Genomic DNA, 15,856 nt, shown 5'->3' with positions numbered 1-15,856 from the left:
TTGCTAGATGTGATTCAGCATTGGGCAGCACATTTTTAAAAACAAAACTTTTTCACCCAGAGGGTGGTGACGGTCTGGAATGCCCTGCCTGGGAGGGTGGTAGAGACGGGATGCCTCACATCCTTTAAAAAGTATCTGGATGAGCACTTGGCACACCATAACATTCAGGGCTGTGGGCTAAGTGTTGGCAGATGGGATTAGGTGGGAGTTCAGGTGTTTCTAATGTGTTGGTGCGGGCTCGATGGGTTGAAAGGCCTCTTCTGCACTGTAAGATTCTATGAATTCGGAGTATACTAACAGCTACCTTAGCAACCAATTGAAGATAATCAGTTTTGTGAGTAACCCATTTACACTTGCTAGAAGTGACGTGCATTCATATGCAGGGGTCCATGCTCTGCAAACAAAAGGAATATGTTCAAGTCTTGAGGCTTTTTTGAATCACCATGAGTTTGGGGAGCCTAGAATTCCCTGTTGCTTTCTCCATGGCAATGCCTCAGCCAGAGTCAACTTGCCAATCAGCACCCTTTACTCTTGGGAGTATAAATTATTGCAATCGTCTGAAATTTGACATTCTTGCATTTGTCTGGATGAGTTCAAAAAAATACTTTGGCAACGTGTCTCTTGTTAGAAATATTGCTACAATGGCGAAACCTGGAACACTCTTCCCAAATCAAACAAAATTAGATAATGCCACATGGAACAATGTGGGAATTAGATAAAAAATACAGAATGAGTGCTTCCCTACAATTTTCATCCTACCTCAATATTAGTTGCAGACCAGGTAAAGTATAGAACAGATGAAAATCCCTTAACTTCAAGCAACCCTGGCACATAGCATGTGCCCCATTTCTTTGCCACATCAAGCATGCCCAAGTGAGGTGAAACAAAGTAAAGCTTCCACTACAATGCAGTTTAACCACAATGGTAGAACTGTTCCACTACCAACATTCAACACAGTCCAAAGATGTGCGGGTTAGGTTGATAAGCCATGCTAAAAAATTGCCCCTTAGCGTCCTGAGATGCGTGGGTTAGTGGGTATATATGTAGGGATATGGAGGTAGGGCCTGGGTGGGATTGTGGTCGGTGCAGACTCGATGGGCCGAGTGGCCTCTTTCTGAACTGTAGGGTTTCTATGAACATCTGTATATTTGTGCCCTCTGATTTACAACTCCCACAGACAAGCAGACAGTCTGTGCTTTTGTCTTCTTTAAACACGTAACTTATGAAAAATACAGCAGATTGTTATGATCCTTTTATACCCAGGCTGTACCTATAAAGGTAAGGATGCAAATCAAACTTACACAGGGTAGAGAGTACAGAAGCGGAAAAGATGATTCTAAATCGATACCACCATATTTGGAAATATTAGCAAGTTTTGCCCTTTCTATGGTAGCACAGTGGTTAGCACTGCTGCTTCACAGCTCCAGGGACCTGGGTTCGATTCCCGGCTTGGGTCACTGTCTGCGTGGAGTTTGCACATTCTCCTCGTGTCTGCATGGGTTTCCTCCGGGTGCTCTGGTTTCCTCCCACAGTCCAAAGATGTGCAGGTTAGGTTGATTGGCTATGCTAAAATTGCCCCTTAGTGTCCTGAGATGCATAGGTTAGAGGGATTAGTGGGTAAATATGTAGGGATATGGGGGTAGGGCCTGGGTGGGATTGTGGTCGGTGCAGACTCGATGGGCCAAATGGCCTCTTTCTGCACTGTAGGGTTTCTATGATTCCATGATGATTCTATTTGACTGACAGAGGGTTAGAGAGTTAGCATTAGTGGATTCCCTTTGAATACGATTTCACATTGAAAAGCAAACCACTGCTGATCCAACTAGAGAGCAACCCTTGAATGTCAAGCCTTACCTTCATGGTGTAACTCACAAGATTGTTCCAGTGGCAGAGAGAGAACTCCCGAAGCTGTGTAAATCTGCACGTTTTAAAAGAAAAGCAGATGAAATCAATTTACCAACTTTACCATAAGTTCCCACCTTTAAAATGACTCCTTCAAATTTGACAAAGGGTCATCTGGACTCGAAATGTCAGCTCTTTTCTCTCCTTACAGATGTGGCCAGACCTGCTGAGATTTTCCCGCGTTTTGTCTTTTGCCTTCAAATTTGAAGGCCAACTGAGACTTGGCATCAAAGGAATGAATCTTTGCCCATCAAGTCTGAGACCAATGGCTGTCTCAGCATCAAAGCATTTCAGCAACTTTTTCTTTGCTACTAGGAGTAATAACGACTTTCGGCTTCTCAAGGGGCTTAGTAGAAATGAAGTCAGGGCTTGGAGCAGAGTGTTGGCCGAGTTACCAAATGCTGGACCAGGTGGGTGTGTTTCATTGGAGTAGGGGAAGGATTAGAACACAATAACCATCAGCCCAACAAAACCTCTGCTGCCTGTATCCTAGCTCTTATCGTACCATTCAATCATCACCCTATGTTACTGACCTCAGCCGGTTCTCAGTCAAAGAACAAAGAACAATACAGCACAGGCCCCACGGCCCTCCAAGCCTGCGCCGCTCATGTGCCCAACTAGACCATTCGTTTGTATCCCTCTATTCCCAGTCTGTTCATGTGGCTATCTAGATCAGCCTTAAACGATCCCAGCGTGTCCGCCTCAATCACCTTGCTTGGCAGTGCATTCCAGGTCCCCACCACCCTCTGTGTAAAATACGTCCCCCTGACATCTGTGTTGAACCTTACCCCCCTCACCTTGAACCCGTGACCCGTTGTGTTCGTCACCTCCGACCTGGGAAAAAGCTTCCCACTGTTCACCCTATCTATGCCCTTCATAATTTTATACACTTCTATTAGGTCGCCCCTCAACCTCCGTCTTTCCAGGGAGAACATCCCCAGTTTACCCAATCTCTCCTCATAGCTAAGACCCTCCATACCAGGCAACATCCTGGTAAACCTATTCTGTACTCTCTCCAAAGCCTCCACATCCTTCTGGTAGTGTGGCAAACAGAACTGGACGCAGTATTCCAAATGTGGCCTAACCATCGTTCTACACAGCCGCAACATCATATGCCAACTTTTATATTCTATGCCCCATCCAATAAAGGCAAGCATGCCATATGCCTTCTTCACCACCCTCTCCACCTGTGCTGCCACCTTTAAGGATCTGTGGACTTGTACACCCAAGTTCCTCTGTGTGTCTATACTCCTGATGGTTCTGCCATTTATTGTATGGCTCCCCCTTACATTAGATCTACCGAAATGCATCACTTCGCATTTATCTGGATTAAATTCCATCTGCCATTTCTCCGCCCAATGTTCCAGCCTATCTATATCCTGCTGTATTCTCTGACAATGTTCATCACTATCCGCAACTCCAGCAATCTTCGTGTCGTTCACAAACTTACTGATCACACCAGCTACATCTTCCTCCACATCATGAACTCCACTAGTCACAGACCTCGCACCGGAAAAAGACCCCTCCACTGCTACCCTCTGTCTTCTATGGCTAAGCCAGTTCTCCACCCATCTAGCTAGCTCACCTTTTAGCCCGAGAGATTTAACCTTTTGCACCAGCCTGCCATGAGGGACCTTGTCAAACGCTTTACTAAAATCCATATAGACGACATCCACGGCCCTTCCTTCGTCAATCGTTTTTGTCACCTCCTCAAAAAACTCAACCAAATTTGTGAGGCATGACCTCCCTCGTACAAAACCATGCTGTCTATCGCTAATGAGGTTATTCAGTTCTAAATGCGCATATATCCTATCTCTAAGAATCTTCTCCAACAACTTCCCTACCACGGACGTCAAGCTCACCGGCCTATAATTACCCGGGTTATCCTTGCTACCTTTCTTAAATAATGGGACCACATTTGCTATCCTCCAATCCTCTGGGACCTCACCTGTATCAAGTGAAGAGACAAAGATTTTTGTTAGAGGCCCAGCAATTGCATCCCTCACCTCCCTGAGGAGTCTAGGATAGATGCCATCCGGCCCTGGGGATTTGTCTGTCTTAATGTTTCCTAAAAAACCTAACACTTCCTCCCTTGTAATTGAGATTTTTTCTAACGGATCAACACATCTCTCTGAGACACTCTCTGAGTCCCAGGACAACTCTTAAAATTCTCTTTCTTCCCTGGCCTCACTATCTCTAACTTCATCCAGCTCCATAATCCTCCAGGAACTCAACACTCCTCCGATGCTGAGTCACTTCCTTTACTTCCTGCACTCCATCCAAAGATGTGCAGGGTTAGGTGGATTGGCCATGCTAAATTGCCCCTTGGTGTCAGGGGAACTAGCTGGGGTAAATGCATGGGGTTGTGGGAGTAGGGCGTGGGTGCGGTTGTGACTCGAGGGGCCAAACGGCCTCCTTCTGCACTGTAGGATTCTATGATCAACAGCTGGGTTTACAGTTGTCTAGGTTCAAAACTCTGGAATATGCTTTCTCAACCTTTCCAGTCCTCTCTCCTCTTAAGATGCTCCCTCAGAACACAACACCCCAGCAGTCCTAATGTCTCCTTACATGACCTGGTATCAAATGTTGTTTGGTAATGCTACCCTGAAGCTCCTTGGGATATTTTACATTAGCTTTGTTATACAAATGAAGTTTCTGGCTATTTAACATTCGAACAGCTGATCGCACCTGATAATACTGTGCCTATTTCCCCCACATCACATTAGAAATGTTCTTTTCAGCCATTAAAACTCATACAAACCTGTTGTCTCTCAGCCAGTTCAGGGTGTTTTGGATTTTTCGCTGAATTGGAGGCGCCAGTTTCTTTCCAGATTCTGACCAGCAATAGGAGATTGTAACTTTCTGCCAGAGTTTGGGGTTGGCAGCAGCACCATACCAGAGGTGACACACCCGGGCCATCCTGTTTAAAAACAAGAGTTAGCACTGGGAGATCAAAGCACACAACCACACAGACCAAAACGCAGAGTTGTGATCCTGATATTATGTTACGCTCTCCAAGAAAGTCAAAACCACAGGGGTCCATAATGATCCAATCAACAATCATAGGAAAACAATTCTATCAGAAAGTGCTTATTCACTGCATCATGCAAATAAGATCAGCTACAGGAAAGTTGTTAGGACATTGATGCTTGACTAGAGATAGTAAAAGCAGAATCCTTAATAGTCCATAAAAGGGAAGGGGAAATTTTTTTGACAAAAGTTACCTGTACAGGGTGAGGTTACAGACCAACCCCCCCACCCATCATTTGCATTTACCTGCACAAAAATGGTACGGCCCCATTCGATGACACGACATAATGGAAGATATGAACCAAGACTTCGATCGGAAGCTCTTGACCCCATCGGTCCAAGGGTTCTGTCTTCTCCAGTTCTAAATCAGTTAGCTTAACCTGGCCTGCCAGGCCCCTGGCTGCCTTTGTCGCTGCATTGCCCAGGGACACCTTATTTTTGTGGGAATTGTGCGGTGTGTTCAACTTGCGGCTGCTTTTCTTCCCTGCCAGTTTGCGCGGCCTCCTCTGCACCCTGTTTTCGTTAGAAATGATCAATAGCATGTCATTGTCAGTATCATGAACCGTGTAGTCTGTGGTGTTCCACCTCGACGTTCGTCGCACTTTCCTTACTGGTTTGGAGGTCACTCGGACACATGACCTACTACGGCTTTCCACACTTCCGTCCCGCTTGCGTGAAGACGAAGGCCGAGAGGTGTGGGGAGAAGAAGAGCCTTCCATCACGTTGTCCCCTCAGTCTTCCTCATTAAATTCTTCAGCTGGATGAGTCCTTATTCAACGGTAAAGAGGAATTTGGAACGTCACTGGAACAAGAAAAAGTTAGCATTTCATCATTGCCAGTGTTCTCAAAATGGACCTTTGCACTTATGGAAGGAGGCAAACTGGTCTCGACAGACGTATAAACAGAAAATTGGATAGAAGCCAATTTTAAAAATTAAAATATCTTTAAATTCTCCATACTCCTCTCCTGGCTCCCATGAGATGCATGCCCAACAAAGTGGTATACAGTCCATTACACATCACATGTCCTGAGATTATAGTAGAGAAGGTTTCTGCTCCTTAAGTAAGATAAAACTATAGGGATCAAATCCAAGGGGTCGACAACAACCCAAGAAGATCTGATCAGTTGTGAGAAAGCGTTCAGCAACTTGCCATGTAAAATGTTAAAAATGTAGAAGGACAAAAGACTGACAGCTGTTTGATGCCCAATTCTCAAAAATTCAGGCCTATTTCTTCAAAAGTAAATCAGAGTGAACAACACTGGTTAGAAGTTATTACTCAGCCCATTATCCATTTGCATCTTTAATGGACAATGATTTCACAAACAGGCAGCCAAATAGCATCCATTTCAGACAACAACTGGCTCTTCTCTGTAAATGCTGCTGCTATTGTTAATAACTAAGCATTAATGTCCTGCCACTGCACCGTAATGTTTATTCTCCCCAACATTTCCTACAAACCGGTAGGAAAAAGCAGATAAACCGTTCTCATTCTCAGAAGGATCTAGAATCAAAGGATAATGATTTAAGATAATTAACAAAAGAAGTGGCAACACACAGAAACTGTTTTGAATGGTTAATATCTGGAATGATCTGCCTGAGTGTGGTCAGGCTGATTCAACCATAGCTTTCAAAACAAAACTGGGCAATTACCTTAACAGAAAAATATTTGTAGGGCAATGGGGAAAATGCAGGGGATGGGAGTAGGCGAGTTGCTCCGACAGAAAATCAGCACTGATATGATGGGCCAAATGGTCACTTTTTGAGCTGTGCTGGCCCTATCGAAAAGCAATTCACTTAGTGGACCACCATTCTTTCCCCATATTCCTGCACGTTTTCTTCTCCTACTGTGCGCTATGGAAAACAATGCCACCTTCACTAGTGTCTGCACATATCTGAAGTCCCTCAGCTCTGGGTACCATTCTGTTAAATCTCTGCATTCCTTCCAAGGTTTTGACATCTTTGCTAAAATGTGGTGCCTAGGATTACCCATGTTACTCCAGCCTGGAGTCTCACTCGCAATTTTGACACCTTCAAAAATCTGTGAAAGTGAACCCAATGTCTGTTTCTGCACCTCTGTTAAATTGTACCATATTGTTTATATTGTCTCTAGTAACTAGATGCTTATTTAAATGGTAAAAAAATGCAGCATGCTGCTGTGCAGAGGGACCTAGGTGTCCTTGTGCAGGAATCACAAGGAGTTGGTTTGCAGGTGCAGCAGGTAATTAAGGCGGCAAATGGAATTTTGTCCTTCATTGCTAGAGGGATGGAGTTTAAAATCAGCGAGATTATGTTGCAGCTGTATAAGGTGCTGGTGAGGCTACACCTGGAGTACTGTGTACAGTTTTGGTCTCCTTACTTGAGAAAGGATATACTGGCACTGGAGGGGGTGCAGAGGAGATTCACTAGGTTGATTCCGGAGTTGAGAGTGTTGGCTTATGAGGAGAGACTGAGCAGACTGGGGCTATATTCATTGGAATTCAGAAGAATGAGGGGAGATCTTATAGAAACATATAAGATTATGAAGGGAATAGATAAGATAGAAGCAGGGAAGTTGTTTCCACTGACGGGTGAAACTAGAACTAGGGGGCATAGCCTCAAAATAAGGGGAAGCAGATTTAGGACTGAGTTGAGGAGGAACTTCTTCACACAAAGGGTTGTGAATCTGTGGAATTCCCTGCCCAGTGAAGCAGTTGAGGCTACCTCATTGAATGTTTTTAAGGCAAGGATAAACTTTTGAACAGTAAAGGAATTTAAGGGTTATGGTGAGCGGGCGGGTAAGTGGAGCTGAGTCCACAAAAAGATCAGCCATGATCTTGTTAAATGGCGCAGCAGGCGCGAGGGGCCTACTCCCAAAGCCAGTCATCATTATGTATATTTCTCCATATCAAAGTACAGTGGTTCCAATACTGACCCCTGTGCAGGGCCGCTCCATTCACCACTATCCTCTACCTTTTGTGTTGCAGCCAAGTCTGTATCCATGCAGCTATTACCCATTTAAACCCTTGGGTTTTAAATGTTGCTAACAGGTTTCTTATGTAGTACTGCCCTTAGGGTGAAAAACTTTTCCAGATTTTCCTCCTAAATGGCCCAAGTACCAATGTTAAGACTGTGCCTCTCTGTAATAGCCTCAATTAAATCAGCAGTCAGCCTTCTAAACTCAAGGGAAATGCAATCTATCTGCATAATTTAACCTTTCAAGCCCCAGCATCATTAATGCACACTACCCCACCCAAGCCTAATATACCCTCCTGGACGTGGTGTCCAGAATAAATCACAAATATTCCAGATAATGTCTGACCACAGCTCCCTAGGATGTAACAGTTTTATTAGCCTTTTTTGATAACTAGAAGCTAATATGCAGGTACACAAAAGTAATCTGTGTACACTGACACCCAAATCTGGGTGCCAGTTGGGGGGGGCACGGTGGCACAGTGGTTAGCACTGCTGCCTCACAGCCCCAGGGACCCGGGTTCGATTCCCAGCTTGGGTCACTGTCTGTGTTGAGTTTGCACATTCTCCCCGAGTCTCTGTGGGTTTCCTCCGGGTGCTCCGGTTTCCCCCCACAGTCCAAAGATGTGCAGGTTAGGTGAATTGGTCATGATAAATTCTCCCTCAGTGTACCCGAACAGGCACCAGACTGCAGCAACTGAGGGATTTTCACAGTAACTTCATTGCAGTGTGAATGTAAGCCTACTTGTATTACAACTTGGGCGAGGTATTAAATGAGTACTTTGCATCAGTATTCACCAAAGAGAAGGACTTGGATGACTTAACAGGGGTAAACCATGGGGTACAGGTCTCTGGCACAGAGTCTGTCCTTGTTGCTCAGAAGGGAAGTGGGGAGAGGAGTAGAGCATTAGTTACTGGGGACTCCAATAGTTAGGGGGATAGATAGGAGATTCTGTGGGAACGAGAGGGATTCGCGGCTGGTGTGTTGCCTCCCAGGTGCAGGGTCCATGATGTCTCGGATCGTGTTTCCCACTTGGAAATAAGTGGACGTATTAGTGAGAGGCAACATGGTTTTGTGAAGGGGAGGTCGTGTCTAACGAACTTGATCGAGTTTTTCGAGCAAGTGACAAAGATGATTGATGAGGGTAGGGCAGTGGATGTTGTCTACATGGACTTCAGTAAGGCCTTTGACAAGGTCCCTCATGGCAGACTGGTGCAGAAGGTGAAGTAGCATGGGATCAGAGGTGAGCTGGCAAGGTGGATACAAAACTGGCTCGGTCAAAGACGACAGAGGGTAGCAGTGGGAGGGTGTGTTTCTGAATGGAGGGCTGTGACAAGTGGTGTTCCTCAAGGATCCGTGCTGGGACCTTTGCTGTTCATAATATATATATATATAAATGATTTGGAGGAAAATGTAACTGGATTGATGAGTAAGTTTGCGGATGACATAAAGGTTGGTGGATTTGTGGATAGCGATGAGGACCATCAGAGGATACAGCAGGACATAGATCAGTTGGAGACTTGGGCGGAGAGATGGCAGATGGAGTTTAATCCGGGCAAATGTGAGGTAATGCATTTTGGAAGGTCTAATACAGATAGGAAATATACAGTAAATGGCAGGACCCTTCAGAGTATTGATAGGCAAAGGGATCTGGGTGTACAGGTACACAGGTCACTGAAAGTGGCAATGCAGGTGGAGAAGGTAGTCAAGAAGGCATACGGCATGCTTCCCTTCATCGGGAAGTTTAAAAATTGGCAAGTCACGTTGATGCTTTATAGAACCTTAGTTAGGCTGCACTTGGAACATAGTGTTCAATTCTGGTCGCCACACTACCAGAAGGAAGTGGAGGCTTTGGAGAGGGTACAGAAAAGATTTACCAAGATGCTGCCTGGTATGGAGGGCATTAGCTATGAGGAGAGGTTGGAGAAACTTGGTTTGTTCTCACTCGAGCAACTGAGGTTGAGGGGAGACCTGATAGAAGTCTATAAGATTATGTGAGGCATGGACAGAGTGGATAGTCAGAAGCTTTTTCCCAGGGCGGAAGAGTCAATTACTAGGGGGCACAGGTTTGAGGTGCGAGGGGCAAGGTTTAAAGGAGATGTATGAGGCAAATTTTTTACACAGCGAGTAGTGGGTGCCTGAAACTCGTTGCCGGGGGAGGTAGTGGAAGTGGATATTAACAATGCTGACAGTGTGGGTTCCATTCCTGTACCATTTGAGGTAGTTCTCGAGTAGTCTACTCCTATTTGAACAATGATTAGTAACCCTCCGATAATAGGGATACAATATGAAGAGCAAAGGAGTTTATGGATTGAACTCCATCTGCCATTGTTTTGCCCACTCTCTTCGTCTATGTTCCGTTATAACTTCCTCTCCCATCTGAACAACTTGTTGTGCCTCCTAACTTAAGTGTCTTCCATAAAATGGAATATAAAACTCTGTTCATTCAGCCAACTCAGTGTAGGTGAAAAGCAGAAACCTCAGCACAAGATTTTTTTACTTCATTTGTTAATGGGACGTGGGCATTGCTGACAAGGTCAGCTTTTGTTGCCTATCCCTAACTGCCCTTTAACTGAGTGACTTGCTAGGCCACTTCATAGGGTAGGTGAGAATCAACCAACTTGCTCTGGTTCTGGAGTCTCACGTAGGCCAGGTTCGGTTGGCAGATTTCCTTCCCTATCGGGCACAAGTGAACCAGATGGGTTTTTATAATAACCGATAATAGTTGTTATGGTCACCATTGCTGAAATTACCTTTGTATTTCCAATGTATTAATTGAATTTAAATTGTACCAGCTGCCATGGTAGGATTTGAACCCCTATCCCCAGAGGATTAGCCTGGGCCTCTGCATTACTTGTCAAGTGACATTGCCACTACACCACCACTGCCCAAGGAATACTATTTTTCATATCTCAATAATCACAGAACAAACTCTTTATTCTTATCCTTAATTCCCCTACATCTTTCTCAATTAAATACTAACATTTCATGCAATGTATGTGACAAAATAATATGGAGGAATCCACAGTGTATACTGCGTTAAACAGAGTACAGCAGCATTGTGCTTATATTACTGGACTTATCATCCACAGTAAAACGTTCAATACCCCCCACTGTGGCATCTAAGAAATTTAAATTCAGTTAATGAAATAAATCTGGTATTAAAGGTAACAGTAACCTAATACTGCCAGATTGCAATAAAAACCCAAAGGTAAAAGCAAAATGTTGCAGATGCTGGAATCTGAATCCAGACTTGAACTTTAGCTCTATTCTCTCTCCACAGATACTAACAGACCTTCTGAGATGTTCCAGCATTTTCTGTTTTTGTTGTAATAAAACCTGTCTGATTCACTAACATCCTTTAGGGTGGCACAATGATTAGCACTGCTGACTCTCAGTGCCAGGGACTTGGGTTCAATTCCAGCCTTGGGTAACTGTGTATGTAGAGTTTGCACAATCTCCTCATAAACGTCCTTCCTATACACTCGACCGAGGCCTCAATCTTATACAGCTCAATTAAATCTCTCCTCAACCTCATCTACTCCAAAGAAACTAATTCCAGCTTTGCCAATCATTCCTGGTAACACCCTCACAAACTTTACATGTTCTCTTGTGTGATTACATCCTTCCTGCAATGCGGTGACCAGAACTGCATGCAGTACTCTTACTACAGTCTAACTAGTTTTGTATAGTTCCTATAACCTCCATGTTCTTAAACTCCATGTCTTACCCAATAAAGGAAAGTATCCCACGTACCTTTTTCACCACCACCACCTCCCCTGTCCTGCTGCCTTTAAGGATAATTGTACATACACTTAAAGGTCCTCTGTTCCTCCACACTTCTTAATATTCTACCATCCCTACTTTTATACTCCATTCCACTTGCAATAAATGACAACATTCCATTTGCCATTCTTGCTGTATCTGCATACAACCTTTTCCTGATTCATGTCCCAGGACACCCAGAACCCTCTGTACTTGAGTTCTGAAATCCCCTTCCATTTAAATATGCTGGTCTTCTATTCCACATGCCAAAGTGAACAAGTTCACATTTCTCCACATTATATCAAATTCTTGCCCTCTCACTTAACCCAAGTCCCTTTGCAGATTTAGGTCTTCATCACAACTTACCTTCCTTTCTTTGTGTCATCAGCAAATTTAGAAACCATGGCCGGAATTTTACTGCCTCACCCATCACAGGAATCAGAGTGGGCGAGGGGCAGACAATGGGAAGGTCCGTGGACCTTGGGTGGGATTTTACGGTTTCAAATCAAGCAAGGCCAGAAAATCTTGCCCCATATATTTAGTCCCTTCATCCAAGCCATTGATACAAACAGTAAATAGTTGAAGCCCCAGCACTAATCTATGGTACTGCATTCATCTTGCCAACCCAAAAATGGCCAATTTACCCCTAAAGAACAGTACAGTATAGGAGCAGGCCCTTCCGCCCACCAAGTCTGTGCTGACACAGATGCCTCTCTAAACTAATATTTTCTTGCCTCTATGTGGTCCATATCCCTCTATTCCCTGCATCTTTCATGCATCTATCCAGATGCCTCTCGAACGTTGTTATAGAATCTGCTTCCATCACTTCTTCCAGCAGCGCATTCCAGGCATCCACCACTCTGTGAAAAACTTGCCCCTTACATCTCTTTTAAACTTTCCCCCTCTCACTTTTAACCCATGCCCCCGAGTAATTGACCCTTCGACCCTGGGAAAAAGACTCTGACGATCCACTCTATCCAAGCCTGTCATAATCTTGTAAACCACTATCAGGTTCCCCCCCTCATCCTCCCGACACTCCAATGAAAACTATCCAAGTTTGTTCAACCTTTCTTCATAGTCCATATCCTCCAAACCAGGCAACATCCTGGTAAATCTCTTCTGCACCCTTTCCAATGCATCAACATCTTTCCAGTAGTGTGGTGACCAGAATTGTATACAATACTCCAAATGCGGCCTAACCAAAGTCTTATACAGCTGCAACATGATTTTCCAATTCCTATACTCACCGCCCCGACTGATGAAGGTCAGCATGCCATAAGCCTTCTTGACCACCTGAGTTGCCACCTTCAGGGAACTGTGGATCTGTGCGCCTAGATCCTTCTGTATACTAATATTTCCAAGTACTCTAGCATTTACTGTATACTTTCCTTCTGCAGCAAACCTTCCAAATTGCATCACCTCACATTTGTCCGGGTTAAAATCCATCTGCCATCTTTCGGCCCAGGTCTCCAGCCAATTTATATCCTGCTGTATCCTCTGACAATCCTCCTCACTATCCGCTACTCCCCCAATGTTTGTATCATCTGCAAATTTACTAATCAGACCACCTACATTTTCCTCCAAATCATTTATATATATATATTACAAACAACAGAGGCCCCAGCACTGATCCTTGTGAAACACCACTTGTCACAGACCTCGAATTAGAAAAGTATCCTTCCACTGCTGCACCACCAGTTCACCTCAGATCCCATGTGACTTCACCTTCTGTTTCCTGTTAGCCAACCAATCCTCTATCCATGCTAATATGTTACCCCCTAAACCATGAGCTATTTTCCATAGTAACCTTTCATACAGCATCTTGTCAGATGCCTTTAAGTACAGCACATTCACAGGGTCCCCTTTATCCACACTGCTTGGTACTGCCTCAAAGAACTGCAACATGATTTCTCTTTCACAAAACCACGTTGACCCTGCCGGATTTCATTGAGATTTTATAAGTGCCCTGCTATAACCTCTCTAATAATAGATCATAGAAATGATCATAGAAACCCTACAGTGCAGAAGGAGGCCATTCGGCCCATCGAGTCTGCACCGACCACAATCCCACCCAGGCCCTACCCTCACATATTTACCCGCTAATCCCTCAGGACTCGAAGGGGCAATTTTTTTTTTTAACCTGGCCAATCAACCTAACCCGCACATCTTTGGACTGTGGGAGGAAACCGGAGCACCCGGAGGAAACCCACGCAGACACGAGGAGAATGTGCAAACTCCACACAGACAGTGACCCAAGCCGGGAATCGAACCCGGGACCCTGGAGCTGTGAAGCAGCAGTGCTAACCACTGTGCTACCGTGCCGCCCTTATTCTATATATATCAGATTCTAGCAAGTTCCCCAAAACAAATGTTAAGTTAACTGGCCTGCAATTCTCTGCTTTCTGTCTCCTCCTTTCACTTCCTGATTCACAATTATTTTGGGATGCATCAACTACAAGGAAGACAGATGTAAAATAGATGTTCAATTCACCTGCCATTTCCTTAATTGCCCATTCTCACTCTAGTGGACCAACACTCAGTTAACTTTCTCTTTTCCTTTTTAAATACCTGCAGAAACATTTATCTGTTTCTATATTCTTGGCTTGTTTTCTCTCGTACATTAATTTCTCCCTTATTATTAATCTTTAAGTCATTCTTTCCTGTTCTTTATAGCTGTACAATGTTCTGACTTGCCACATCTTTGTGGAATTATATGCTTTTTCTTTCAATTTGATATTGTCTTTAGTTAGCCACAGATGATACATCCTTCTTCTAGAGTCTTAACTTCTCACTGGAATGTATTATTTGAGTATCTTTAAAATGTATTTTATTGGATATGGATGTCACTGCTAGGCCAGCATTTATTGCCCATTCCTAGTTGCCTTTCAGAAGGTGCTGGTGGGCTGCCTTCTTGAACCACTGCAGTCCCTGAGGTATAGGTACACCCACAGTGCTGTTAGGGAGGGATATTCTTGATATCACGTGGAGTGAATCAAATTGGCTGAAGACTGACATCTCTGATTCTGGGAACCTGCAGAGGAAGTTGAGGTGGATCATCCACTCACTATAACCTCCTTAATAATAGATTCTAGCAAGTTCCCCAAGACAAATGCTCAGGGTAAAAAAAAAAATGCCAGGCAAGATGTTGGAATGCTCCTCTTGCAGGATGTGGGAGATCAGGGAGACCGGACAACACCTGCAAAAGATGCAACCAGCTGCAGCTGCTAGCAAAGCTTGTTAGGGAACTGGAGCAGGAGCTTGATGACCTCCATCTAATTCAGGAGAATGAGAAGTATATAGACAGTAGCTTTAGGGAGGTAGTTACACCTAAGCAGCAGAGCACAGGAAATTGGGTTACTGTAAGGAGAGGAAATGGAAATGTGAAAGAACAGGCAGAGCAGGGTTCCCCTGTGGCCATACCCCTCCACAACAGGTATACTAAATTGGATACTGTTGTGGGAGATGTTTTACCTGGGACAAGCTGCGACAGCCAGAACTCTGATACTGAGTCTGGTTCTACAGCGCAAAAGGGTGGGAGGAAGAAGAGAGCAGTAGTGATAGGGGACTCAATGGTCAGACGTACGGACAGGAGGTTCTGTGGTCGGGACAGAGACTCCCGCATGGTTTGTTACCTCCCAGGTGCCAAGGTCAGGGATGTCTCTGATCGTGTGCACAGCGTTCTAAAGTGGGAAGGTGATCAGCCAGATATCGTGGTACACATGGGTACAAATGACGTAGGTAGGAAGAGCGAGGAGATCCTAAAGAGTGAGTACAAAGAGCTTGGAAGGAAGTTAAAAAGCAGGACCCCGAGGGTAGTAATCTCAGGATTGCTACCTGTACCACATGCCAGTGAGGGTAGGAGTAGGATGCTTGGGCAGATGAACACGTGGCTGAGGAACTGGTGTAGTGGGCAGGGTTTCCGTTTCCTGGATCATTGGGACCTCTTCAGGGGCAGGTGGGACCCGTACAAGAGAGACGGGTTACACCTAAACTACAAGGGGACCAATATACTTGCAGGGAGGTTTGCTAGTGTTATTGGGGAGCGTTCAAACTAGATTTGCAGAGTGCCAGAGCAGATAGTGGAGCAGGGGTAAAAAGACAGATTAGTTCAAGCAAAATCACAAATGGAAGGGTTGAGTGTAGTGGAAATAACCTTTTGAGGTGTGTCTATTTCAATGCCGGGAGTATTGTGGGGAAGGCAGATGAGC

The 15,856-nt window shown here is 44.6% G+C and overlaps 1 protein-coding gene across 1 annotated transcript in view; it reads right to left on the bottom strand.

Annotated features, from left to right (window-relative positions):
• fbxl6 (F-box and leucine-rich repeat protein 6) overlaps positions 1-15,856 on the bottom strand; it is a 57,357-nt gene that overhangs the window by 30,753 nt on the left and 10,748 nt on the right. Inside the window, exons 2-4 of the mRNA XM_078230545.1 lie at positions 5,179-5,734; positions 4,664-4,822; positions 1,855-1,918 (exon numbers count right to left, since the gene is read on the bottom strand). Coding sequence (XP_078086671.1) covers positions 1,855-1,918; positions 4,664-4,822; positions 5,179-5,651 — 696 coding nt within the window. The 5' untranslated portion in view covers positions 5,652-5,734. The remainder of the gene's footprint in view (positions 1-1,854; positions 1,919-4,663; positions 4,823-5,178; positions 5,735-15,856) is intronic.

The sequence above is a fragment of the Mustelus asterias genome, chromosome 2 (genome assembly GCF_964213995.1).
Source record: "Mustelus asterias chromosome 2, sMusAst1.hap1.1, whole genome shotgun sequence".
NCBI classification, from domain to species: Eukaryota; Metazoa; Chordata; class Chondrichthyes; order Carcharhiniformes; family Triakidae; genus Mustelus; species Mustelus asterias.
The sequence above is the reverse complement of the archived record's forward strand: the minus strand, read 5'-3'. Positions and strand labels throughout refer to the sequence as shown.